Source organism: Hemiscyllium ocellatum, chromosome 18 (genome assembly GCF_020745735.1).
Source record: "Hemiscyllium ocellatum isolate sHemOce1 chromosome 18, sHemOce1.pat.X.cur, whole genome shotgun sequence".
In the NCBI taxonomy this organism is placed as follows: Eukaryota; Metazoa; Chordata; class Chondrichthyes; order Orectolobiformes; family Hemiscylliidae; genus Hemiscyllium; species Hemiscyllium ocellatum.
Genome location: NC_083418.1, coordinates 30,145,244 through 30,158,058, shown reverse-complemented (window position 1 = coordinate 30,158,058; position 12,815 = coordinate 30,145,244). Strand labels below are relative to the sequence as shown.

Here is a 12,815-nt window from a genome sequence, read left to right as displayed (position 1 = left end):
CACAAAAGGAAAATACTACAATAGCTCCCATTCTGAAGTAGAAACAGAAAATGTTGGAAATACGCAGCAGTACGGTGAAGAGAAAGAGTTAGCGTCTGAGTTCTGATGAAAGGTTACATGCCTGATACCTGAACAGTTCTCTCCTCACTGAAGCTGCTAGGCACCTGCTCAGTTGGCATTTCCAGCACTCAATGCTTCCGTTTGGGTTTTGAACCCTGGTCGTGCTTCAAACATTGGCAACGGACACAGAGAAAATAAGCATTTTATTTATTTGTGCATCTGCGAGATAAGCAAATTATTTGGTTGAGGCGCTGGGGCAAGGCTTTTTTGCTGGATGGATACTCACACGCTATCGTATGCCCACACTGAGGTACACGCCCATGACATATCGGCTCAGACGGAAGGCGCGGGCTGAGCGGAGCCTGATAGTGCTGAACGATCGCCATAGCCTCATGTAACTTTAGAAACTTAAAGAAAGTTAACGTGGCTGCAACCATGAGCATCGGGTGTCTGATCAGAGTCACAAAATACCAACTACTGGGCACTAGTATCATCGTCATGGTAAATATTGATCATTAATATTGATTCTTCTTTAATAATGCAGATGCTTGTTCAAACGTTTATCCCTTCTTAAAGAAACCGTGTTGAGCTGGGAACGTTTAACTCGCAGGAACCAAAAAAAAGTCACATTTGATGTTCGTGTTTATTTAAATATGAAATGAGTTGCTAGCAATCTTTCCACTGAAATAATACGTGTGTGATAAACTGATGTTTTTGATGTCTTGATGTGCTAAAATCTAATTAAAATACCTCATTGGCTAATAATAAAACTAATAATAATAACTGATAATGGTTAAATGTGGCTCATTTACCTAAGCCCCCCGCCACAATCTTCGTGTTGTAAAATAACAGCGAATATCTGCGGGCAATTGAACCTTGTGAGGCATCGCAGCGGAGTAATTATTTTCTTTCTAATGGTAGAGGGGAAGCGATGGCCGACTGACAATGGGGTAGGGTTCAAAACCTGCCATGGCAAATTCAATTGTAAAATTGAATTTTAGTGATGACCTAAAACCCTTACCGATTGTCAGGAAAAAGCCCATCTGGTTCACTAATGTCCTTTAGGGAAGGAAACTGTCCTCATGTGGTCTGGTCCACAAGTGACCCCAGACCCACAGCAATGTGGTTGACTCACAAATACTCTCCTGGTGATTAGGGGATGGGCATTAAATATTGGCCTCACCAGTAATGCCTATATTCCATGAATGACCAAATAAAAACACATTGTTATACAGTGTGGACAGATAGCAGCAACAATGGTTTAGGTTATTGATATCATGTCCACTAAGCTCAAGATGGAAGCATAGACCTTTCAGAGACACCATCATGGAGACATTCAGTAAATTTCAGTCTGGTCTGCTGCAATAACTTGCTTCAAATCAGCTTTAGAAGAGTGCTTTGGGATGTTTTACACTGGGTTTCTCAGAGATTTCCAATTCCAAATGTTATGGGCCCATGTCACTGGCAGCTGGATTGAAATAATTTACCCTACTTAGAATCATCAGTAGTTACCTAATGCCATAATCCACACATTATTCACAGGCAACCAGTTCATGCAAGCAACTGCCCAGCCAGCCCTGAATGATGTGATTTTTAAGTCCCTTTTGACAGCTGGTGTCGGAAGAAAAGGGATAGATAACACAACAAATGTCAATTGAAGTCACAGCAAATCCAATTCTTCATAATCCATCTGGATGTTTATCATAAATTAGTCAGGATTGGGAAGAGCTCTTTTTTTCCCAGGAATATCTCTGATTGCAGCTCCCATGCCTCTGCCAAAGCAGAGTCAATATTCCAGGTGGGGCAAAGAGGCTCAGACAAAGGTAGAGTACATAATGAGTACTTTGTATCAGTATTTACCAAGGAAGGAGGTGCTGAACAAATATTGATTGAAGTGGAAATGGTTCAGGCAACGGATATGGTGAACATTCATAGATAAAACATTGTAAAAAGCCTGGGCATACTTAGAGTGAATAAATTGCCTGATCTAAATGGTTTGCAACCCATACTGATAAGAGAGGTTTGGATGGAGATAGTAGAAGAGTTTGCCATAATCTTCCAATCTAGATCTAGACATGGTGCCAGAGATTTAGCAAATTGCAAATGTGACACCCCTGTTCAAGAATGTATGTAAGGACATTCCTAACTACATTCCAGTCAGTTTGATAGCAGAAGTGTGTAAAATTTTAAAAATAATAATCAGAGAAAAGATCAACAGCCTCTAGGAGAGGATTGAATTAATTAAGAGCCAGTACTGATTTGTAAAAGGCAGATTGTGTTTGACTATTTGGAATGGATTTTGCCAAGAAGTAAGAGAAATGTGATAAAGTGTATGCAGTAATTTATACAGATTTTAAGGAAGAAGTTGACAAAAGGCTGGTTAACAAAATGAAAGCTCATGGAAAACCAAGTGTCAGCTTGGAATAAAAAATGGCTGAACGACTGAAAACAATGACTCATGATGACATGTTGTTCTCCAAATTGGTGGATCATAAATAGTGGTGTCCTTGCGGGTCACTGCTGGGACCACTGTATTTTATATGTAAATAACTTGGTTATCACCAAAATAAGAGTCACATTTCAAAATTTCTTAATGATGCTAAATTTGGAAGCGTGGCAAACAATGAGGATAGTACAAATTGGTGACAACAAGATATAGATGGGCTAGCAGAGTGAGAAGTTGCAGATAGAATCCTATATGCCGAAGTGTGAGCTGATATATTTTGCCATAATGGATAAGATGAGGAAACAGATACTTAATGGTATAATTTTAAAGAGTTTTAATGAATAAAACATTGTGAAAGAAAGATTATGAATAAAGGTGTCCAAGTGTTCTACTGTCGGCTTCATGACAGGGTATTCTTTCCTATTCATGTTTCTCCATCTCCCACTAGCACTTCTTCTCACTTTTTTCCCTCTCATGGCACCTACTCTGATAGAACACAGTCATTACTTTTCTTGACAGTGATGTGCGTTTTGAAGTCTGCTTCGGGGATGGGGGAGGTGTGGTAATGGTTTTTGGAAATGGGCTTAACTCTAGGAATCTTTGGAGGTTTTGAGGGACATTGTTTCAATTTATGGTTTTATTGCTACAATTAATTTTTAAAAAAATATGCTGATATCGTTTTTAACATGGTTAATCAGAATAAGACTTTTTTATTTTTGATTAAATAATTAACAATTAGGAATTTCCGATGGACCATAATGTGCAGGCAAATGTAGGAGACTGAAGGACACCCTAGTCCAAGTGAATCAGTCTCTGACAGTGGCAGGATATATGGAGAGTTGTCAGGAAAACATATTTCAACTTGTGCTCCATGAATTGAGATATTGATTAAAAATGCAGAGAAGTTTTGTTGAGCCTTTATAAAGCACTGGTTAAACCACAACTAGAGTATTTACTCTAGCTCAGCAGAGGAGATTTACCAGAATTTTTCCAAAGACGAGGGATATTTAATTATAAGTTCATTTGGAAAATCTGGGTTTGTTTTCCTTGCAGCAAACAAGGTTTGGGAGGAGATAATACAAGGTGTACAAGATGATGGCAGGTTTAGGTAAAGTAGATCAAGAAAAATTGTTTTGTTTGTTGAAGGTTTAGGAACTAGGGGACATGGATTTAAGTACTTGGTCAAGAAATATGGGAAGAATGTGAGAAAGAACGCTTCTACGCAGTGGCAATGTCCAGGAATTCTCTATCCAATAGGGTGGTGGATGCAGAGATGATCAATGACTTCAAATGAAAAATGGATGGATAGTTGAGGACAATAAACTTGCTGGGCTATGGAGATAGAGCAAGGTAATGGCACTGATAATGGATTTCCCCGCAGAGATGGACTCATTAAAAAGAACAGCCTCTTTTTGTGCTACTACGACTCTGTACTTCAATGATTCTGCATACGTGTCCACATAATACTCACCAAAATTTGTGTTTTGTCACTAAAGGCTACTGCTTAGTTATTTGAATAAAAAGTTGAATTTCTCAACTTGAGGTGTGTCATTTTTGTTACAAGAACATTTTGGTCTAGTCATTTTCAAGGGCAGTTCACATTTATATCATTAGGTAGTCATAGCTTCACAGTAATTTTGTCATGTGAAAATAGGGGCTTGTAATTTCTTGCCCTTGCCTTGAAGAAAATTAGCGCCCTGAGTGATCCTACATTTTGGTCTGCTTCATTTGTATTCAAGTATATAGTGCTTAAATATTTTAAAAAGACTTGCCTCTCCTAAACAAGACAAAACTCATCTGATGCCCACCCATAAACCTTAGTAACTGGATGTGAAGTTTATACTGTTCTCAATGGTCTCCATATACATTCCTGTCCTAGATGAGACAGTCAACCCACTCTATACAGGACATGTGGCGGTCACACTCCACTCCTGTCTGGCACCATGCCTGGTTCCAGTTGTGGCTAATTCGCTTACTCCTGACCGTGGCTTCCTGGGTGGTCACTCACCTGTTAGACTGGTCATGCCTTTTAGCATTTCCACAGTATATTATGGAGCACCCTAAAGTCACGTGAGCCCCAGTTAGAGACCTATTGATTTGAAAAGCAATTGAGGAGGCAGAAGATGATATAATACTCCCATTAATCATTGAAGTTCAATAACTGTACCAGAGAAGCTATATTAGTGCTTTATTTACTCCTATCCTTCCATGGAAAAAGTAATTTTATAAAGCATTTTCCTTACCATAAACCGGAAATCAGTCAACTGAAATCAGTAAAATAAATGCCCCACTATGCTTGATGAATACATTCATTCATGGTAATTCATTTTTGGAAAAAAATGTATGTTTAATCCAACATTGTGGGAATGAATTTGTGCAGACAGCAGGAAGTGTGTCTCCAGACACAGCTTAAGCCAGGGAGCTGGCAGCCTCAACAACACCATCGCTAGTGGTGGTCAGTTATTGCTGAGGTTGTAACTGCAAGGAATAGAATCCCTAAAGGCTGGGCTGCTATAAAGACTGGGTTGGGATTGCTGGATCCAAGCAGGTAGACCTTGGTAAATGGAAGTCGGCCTGGGAACTAATGGTGTATGGGCGACACTAGGGCATCGGGGTATGTCATTACAATTGGAGCTCCCCTCCAGGATCTCTAGAGTGCCCAAAAAAAACCAACCCTCCAACCCCCACCTTGCAGCCCACTGGGAGACTGCCAGGTGATCTTTACTGCGTGACCTTCCACATAGCAGCAAATACCCATCATGTGGGAAAATGCCCATAAAGTCAGGAAGTGTCCTTAATTGACCAATTATGTTTCTCAGTTGGGGTCCCAGCAGGTGTTCAATCTAATGGCAGAAAGGCAGTAGGCACACCCTGTTAACTTCTTCCTATGTCACTTTAACAGTCTTCTCATCTTCTAGAAAGTTGACAGAGAGCTGGTAAATGTTAGCCTGTTATTTTCTAGAGAGCAATTCAAAATCACAAATTGTATGTATCCTGAGAACAAAAAGTGGTTAATTTAAATAAGGTACATTTTTCAGAAGTGTGAAAAACTAGTTCAGATTCTCTGTTTCTTTGGGTTTTGTGACATGCTGAATTCTACAGTACAGTTAGGCAGCAAACAGTAAATATTTAATAAAAGTAAACTCTTAATATAAAATTAAAATGAATATATGCTGAAAGAAATAGGTGAATCTAATTTCGAGAAACCTGTTCTGTTTAAACATATTGCATTTTGTTATTTCATGTCTCTTGAATGGATGGGCTGTGAAGCTCATTAAAGTATTTCAGCCACAGAGAATCCACTTATTTAAAAGATACTGGTTGACCAGCTATAGCATAGAAAAACAGCTGAAGGCAGAGCCAATTTTATGCTGTCACTGCATCCCCAGAATATTTGGACAGTTAGGCTGCACTTTTTACTCAAATGAGATCTTCAAGAGATGACATTCAAAAAAGTCTGTCACTAAATCAGTAGACTCTGATTTGTCTGATAGCTTTAAATTCAGCATTGGTTCATTTTTAAGAGATTGGGTTTATAGAGTCATAGAGTCATAGAGATGTACAGCGTGGAAACAGACCCTTCGGTCCAACCTGTCCATACCGACCAGATATCCCAAGCCAATCTAGTTCTACTTACCAGCACCCGGCCAATATCTCTCCAAACCCTTCCTATTCATATATCCATCCAAATGCCTCTTAAATGTTGCAATTGTACCAGCCTCCACCACATCCTCTGGCAGCTCATCCCATACACGTACTATCCTCTGTGTGAAGAGGTTGTTCCTTAGGTCTCTTTTATATCTTTCGCCTCTCACCCTAAACCAATGCCCTCTAGTTCTGCTCTCCCTGACCCCAGGGAAAAAAACTTTGTCTATTTATCCTATTCAGGGAAAACAGCTCCAGCCTGTTCAGCCTCTCCCAATAGCTCAAATCCTCCAACCCTGGCAACATTCTTGTAAATCTTTTCGGAACCCTTTCAAGTTTCACAACATCTTTCCGATAGGAAGGAGAGCAGAATTGCACGCAATATTCTAAAGTGGCCTAACCAATGTCCTGTACAGCCGCAACATGACCTCCCAACTCCTGTACTCAATACTCTGACCAATAAAGGAAAGCATACCAAACGCCTTCTTCACTATCCTATCTACCTGCAACTCCACTTTCAAGGAGCTATGAACCTGCACTCCAAGGTCTCTTTGTTCAGCAACACTCCCTAGGACCTTACCATTAAGTGTATAAGTCCTGCTAAGATTTGCTCTCCCAAAATACAGCAGCTTGCACTTAGCTGAATTAAACTCCATCTGCCACATCTCAGCCCATTGGTCCATCTGGTCCAGATCTGTTGTAATCTGAGGTTACCCTCTTCGCTGATCACTACACCTCCAATTATGGTGTCATCTGCAAACTTATTAACTGTACTTCTTATGCTCGCATCGAAATCATTTATGTAAATGATAAAAAGTAGAGGACCCAGCACCGATCGTTGCGGCACGCCACTGGTCACAGGCCTCCAGTCTGGAAAACAACCCTCCACCACCACCCTCTGTCTTCTACCTTTGAGCCAGTTCTATATCCAAATGGCTAGTTCTCCCTGTATTCCATGAGATCTAACCTTGCTAATCAGTCTCCCATGGGGAACCTTGTTGAACGCATTACTGAATTCCAGATAGATCACATCTACTGCTCTGCCCTCATCAATCTTCTTTGTTACTTCTTCAAAAAACTCAATCAAGTTTGTGAGACATGATTTCCCACGCACAAAGCCATGTTGACTATCCCTAATCAGTCCTTGCCTTTCCAAATACATGTACATCCTGTCCCTCAGGATTCCCTCCAACAACTTGCCCATCACCGAGGTCAGGCTCACCAGTCTATAGTTCTCTGGCTTGTCTTTACCGCCCTTCTTAAACAGTGGCACCATGTTTGCCAACCTCCAGTCTTCCAGTACCTCACCTGTGACTATCGATGATACAAATATCTCAGCAAGAGGCCCAGCAATCACTTCTCTAGCTTCCCACAGAGTTCTCGGGTACACCTGATCAGGTCCTGGGGATTTATCCACCTTTAACCATTTCAAGACATCCAGCACTTCCTCCTCTGTAATCTGGACATTTTGCAAGATGTCACCATCTGTTTCCCTACAGTCTATATCTTCCATATCCTCTTCCACAGTAAATACTGATGCAAAATATTCATTTAGTATCTCCCCTATTTTCTGTGGCTCCACACAAAAGCTGCCTTGCTGGTCTTTGAGGGGCCCTACGATCTCCCTAGTTACCCTTTGTATTCTCCTTAATTCTATTTGCCAAAGCTATCTCATGTCCCCTTTTTGCCCTCCTGATTTTCCTCTTAAGTATACTCCTACTTACTTTATACACTTGTAAGGATTCACTCGATCTATACCTGATATATGCTTCCTTCTTTTCCTTAACCAAATCCTTAATTTCTTTAGTCATCCAGCATTCCCTATACCTACCAGCCTTCCCTTTCACCCTGACAGGAATATACTTTCTCTGAATTCTTCTTATCTCATTTCTGAAGGTTTCCCATTTTCCAGCCGTCCCTTTACCTGTGAATATATGTTTCCAATCAGCTTTAGAAAGTTCTTGCCTCATACTGTCAAAAATAGGTTAAAAAATAGTTCTGAGAATCCTTGCTTAGTGAATAGATTAATTAGAGTTCATCAAATACAGATGATGCTGCCTGTGAAACGATTGGATTTGATATGCTGACTGGCTTTTTCTTGTTCAAATAAGTTACAATACAAATGTAGGCTATGAGTAGGTTGCTTGGTGCACACAAAATGGTTGCAACAAAGAATTAGTGCCTCCAGACAAGCAGTGTTAGAGAAAGTCAGAGTGGAGGAAGGAAAAAACAAGTCTAAATGAATTGTTCAAATTATTATCATTGCTGTGTTGTAATGAGCAGTTTAACTTCAGAGTTTTGCATTTCATTACCTTCTGTTTTGTTTATATTTTACACTAGCTCCTTGGAGTTGCAGTTGCTGCAGTGACCTTGTCGATCTCCTTCAGTGATGAGTTTGTTGTTATCTGCAATATCATAATTGAAACCAACCGATACACTAGATTTCATGAACTTGGTGAGTTAACTTGGAGACAATTTAAAAACGGACTCTTTTCCCCTACGAGCAAGCACCTTTTTCATTTGTGATGACTGCAGAGGCTGGAATTTTCACCTCGCTGATGTAGCTTCAGCAATGGTGAGAAGGTTGGGAAAATACAGAGAGAATGAATAATAAATCAGAATGTCAACATCAAGAGAAAGTTTTGCAATTTTCCCCTTACGGATTAAATTGTAACTTTAAAATCTTGCCATTAGAGTGTCAGCTACCTTATTTCCACGCGCCTGGCAACTCATTGTTAGCCCCATTCACGTTACTTATATGCCACTTATAATTCTCCTCTCCTTCCTCAAAATACTAGGCAGCACAATTTTCCAACATGTAAATCAGGGTCGTATCTGGCCTCCCATTCTTGCTTGTCCTGGCCATTGTCTGGATGTGTCTTCCCCGACAGCATGGTGGCCCAGTGGTTAGCACAGCTGCCTCACAGCGCCAGGGACCCAGGTCCGATTCTAGCCTCGGGGGACTGTCTGTGTGGAGTTTGCACATTCTCCCCATGTCTGCGTGGGTTTCCTCCGGGTGCTCTGGTTTCCTCCCACGGTCAAAGATGTGCAAGTTAGGCTATACTAAATTGCCTATCGTGTTAGGTGCATTAGTCAGAGGGAAATGAGTCTAGGTGGGTTACTCTTTGGAGGGTCGGTATGGACTTGTTGGGCCGAAGGGCCTGTTTCCACACTGTAGGGAATCTAATCTAAAAGAAACCTCCCCCTCTGTGTTCCGTGGTTGCCATCCTCCTCAGCCTTCCTCCATACAACTCGGCACTGGGAAACCAGCAGCCTCATTACATCATCATGCGGTACTCAGACCACCTTAATACTTTATTCTGGGACAACCAGGACTTGCACACTTCTGCAAGGTCATGTTGCAAGCAGGGACTCGTATTAATCCTGTGCATCTGTACAGGATACATCTTTTGGCTCTTGGTTTGCTCTTTTAGTGCTCACTCATGGCTTCCAGCTTCTGTTTACTTCACATTGCTTTGCTGCTTCATGCTCATTGACATCAGCACAGACTTCCAGGCTTTCAGCCTCTGTGTGGGTCATTTATATTTTTAGTGCACATGGTTGTCAGTGATCAGTCATAGGCAGCAGTCTCTATGGCTTATGTTGCTTTCTTTAATGCAAAAGGAGAGGCAGGTGTTTTTTTATGTGGAGAGCACTGAATAGCCAATGTGTGGACATGTCGCTCTGTAGCGCCATGTTAAGTCAATGTTATAACTGCAGCCTGTATGAGCAGCTTACGTGACAAAAACACATTGCATGTGCTGCAACCAACTGGCCATGTGTGAAGTTCAATGGGCAACAGTATTTGATGTGGAGGGATAGAGTCAGTCAGGATGTACACTGCAGTTAGTCAAAGGATGCATTCAATTTTATTACAAGGATTATCCACAGTTGAAAATGTGTTGCTGGTTAAAGCACAGCAGGTTAGGCAGCATCCAAGGAACAGGAAATTCGATGTTTCGGGCCAGAGCCCTTCATCAGGAATGAGGAGAATGTGCCAGGCAGGCTAAGATAAAAGGTAGGGAGGAGGGACTTGGGGGAGGGGCGATGGAGATGTGATAGGTGGAAGGAAGTCAAGGTGAGGGTGATAGGTTGGAGTGGGGTAGGGGTGGAGAGGTCAGGAAGAAGATTGCAGGTTAGGAGGGCGGTGCTGAGTTGAGGGAACCGACTGAGACAAGGTGGGGGGAGGGGAAATGAGGAAACTGGAGAAATCTGAGTTCATTCCTTGTGGTTGGAGAGTTCTCAGGCGGAAGATGAGGCGCTCCTCCTCCAGCCGTCGTGTTGTTATGTTCTGCGGATGGAGGAGTCCAAGGACCTGCATGTCCTCGGTGGAGTGGGAGGGAGAGTTAAAGTGTTGAGCCACGGGGTGGTTGGGTTGGTTGGTCCGGGCGTCCCTGAGGTGTTCTCTGAAGCGTTCCGCAAGTAGGCGGCCCGTCTCCCCAATGTAGAGGAGGCCACATCGGGTGCAGCGGATGCAATAGATGATGTGTGTGGAGGTGCAGGTGAACTTGTGGCGGATATGGAAGAATCCCTTGGGGCCTTGGAGGGAAGTGAGGGAGGAGGTGTGGGCGCAAGTTTTACATTTCCTGCGGTTGCAGGGGAAGGTGCCGGGAGTGGAGGTTGGGTTGGTGGGGGGTGTGGACCTGACGAGGGAGTCACGAAGGGAGTGGTCTTTGCGGAATGCTGATAGGGGAGGGGAGGGAAATATATCCCTGGTGGTGGGGTCCGTTTGGAGGTGGCGGAAATGACGGCGGATGATACGCTGTATGCGGAGGTTGGTGGGGTGGTAGGTGAGAACCAGTGGGGTTCTGTCTTGGTGGCGGTTGGAGGAGCGGGGCTCAAGGGCGGAGGAGCGGGAAGTGGAGGAGATGCGGTGGAGGGCATCGTCGATCACGTCTGGGGGAATCTGCGGTCCTTGAAGAAGGAGGCCATCTGGGCTGTACGGTATTGGAACTGGTCCTCCTGGGAGCAGATGCGGCAGAGACGAAGGAATTGGGAATATGGGATGGAGTTTTTACAGGGGGCAGTGTGGGAGGAGGTGTCGTCCAGGTAGCTGTGGGAGTCAGTTGGTTTATAGTAGATGTCTGTGTTGAGTTGGTCGCCCAAGATAGAAATAGAAAGGTCTAGGAAGGGGAGGGAGGAGTCTGAGACCGTCCAGGTGAATTTGAGGTCGGGATGGAAGGTGTTGGTAAAGTTGATGAACTGTTCAACTTCCTCGTGGGAGCACAAGGCAGCGCCGATACAGTCATCGATGTAGCGGAGGAAAAGGTGGGGGGTGGTGCCAGTGTAGTTGCGGAAGATGGACTGTTCCACATATCCTACGAAGAGACAGGCATAGCTGGGGCCCATGCGGGTGCCCATGGCAACTCCTTTAGTTTGGAGGAAGTGGGAGGATTGAAAAGAGAAGTTATTCAGGGTGAGGACCAGTTCAGTCAGTCGAAGGAGGGTGTCAGTGGAAGGGTACTGGTTGGTGCGGCGGGAAAGGAAGAAGCGGAGGGCTTTGAGTCCTTCGTGATGGGGGATGGAGGTGTACAGGGATTGGATGTCCATCGTGAAGATAAGGCGTTAGGGACCAGGGAAGCGAAAATCATGGAGGAGGTGGAGGGCGTGGGTGGTGTCCCGAACGTAGGTGGGGAGTTCTTGGACTAAAGGGGACAGAACCGTGTCGAGGTACGCGGAGATGAGTTCGGTGGGGCAGGAGCAGGTTGAGACAATGGGTCGGCTGGGGCAGTCAGGTTTGTGGATTTTGGGCAGAAGGTAGAAACGGGCGGTGCGGGGTTGTGGGACTATGAGGTTGGAGGCAGTGGATGGGAGATCCCCTGAGGTGATGAGGTTATGGATGGTCTGGGAGATGATGGTTTGGCGGTGGGAGGTGGGGTCATGGTCAAGGGGGTGATAAGAGGAGGCGTCCGCGAGCTGGCGTTTGGCCTCAGCGGTATAAAGGTCGGTGCGCCAAACTACTACCGCGCCTCCTTTGTTTGCCGGTTTGATGGTGAGGTTGGGGTTGGAGCGGAGGGAGTGGAGGGCTGCACGTTCTGAGGGTGAGAGGTTGGAGTGGGTGAGAGGGGTGGACAGGTTGAGTCGGTTGATGTCGCGACGGCAGTTGGCTATAAATAGATCGAGGGCGGGTGGCTATAAATAGATTGAGGGCGCCCCCAGCTCCAGTCCCACACCAGGTCCTAGCTCCCAACCTTGCCGGATCTTCACCATCCCTCCAGACCTCCCCCTCTCTGAGGATGTCCCACAGCTACCTGGACTACACCTCCTCCCATCCTGTCCCCTGTAAAAACTCCATCCCATATTCCCAATTCCTTCGTCTCCGCCGCATCTGCTCCCAGGAGGACCAGTTCCAATACCGTACAGCCCAGATGGCCTCCTTCTTCAAGGACCGCAGATTCCCTCCAGACATGATCGACGATGCCCTCCACCGCATCTCCTCCACTTCCTGCTCCTCTGCCCTTGAGCCCCGCTCCTCCAACCGCCACCAAGACAGAATCCCACTGGTTCTCACCTACCACCCCACCAACCTCCGCATACAGCGTATCATCCGCCGTCATTTCCGCCACCTCCAAACGGACCCCACCACCAGGGATATATTTCCCTCCCCTCCCCTATCAGCGTTCTGCAAAGACCACTCCCTTCGTGACTCCCTCGTCAGGTCCAC

General features: G+C 44.4%; 1 protein-coding gene across 1 annotated transcript in view; it reads left to right on the top strand.

The window, feature by feature from the left end:
* The first annotated feature begins 405 nt into the window (after positions 1 to 405).
* The window catches only part of LOC132824391 (tetraspanin-32-like), a 75,370-nt gene continuing 62,960 nt past the window's right edge, over positions 406 to 12,815 (top strand). The window contains exons 1-2 of the mRNA XM_060838813.1: positions 406 to 561; positions 8,492 to 8,606. Of these exons, the coding sequence (XP_060694796.1) occupies positions 496 to 561; positions 8,492 to 8,606 (181 nt within the window). The 5' untranslated portion in view covers positions 406 to 495. The remainder of the gene's footprint in view (positions 562 to 8,491; positions 8,607 to 12,815) is intronic.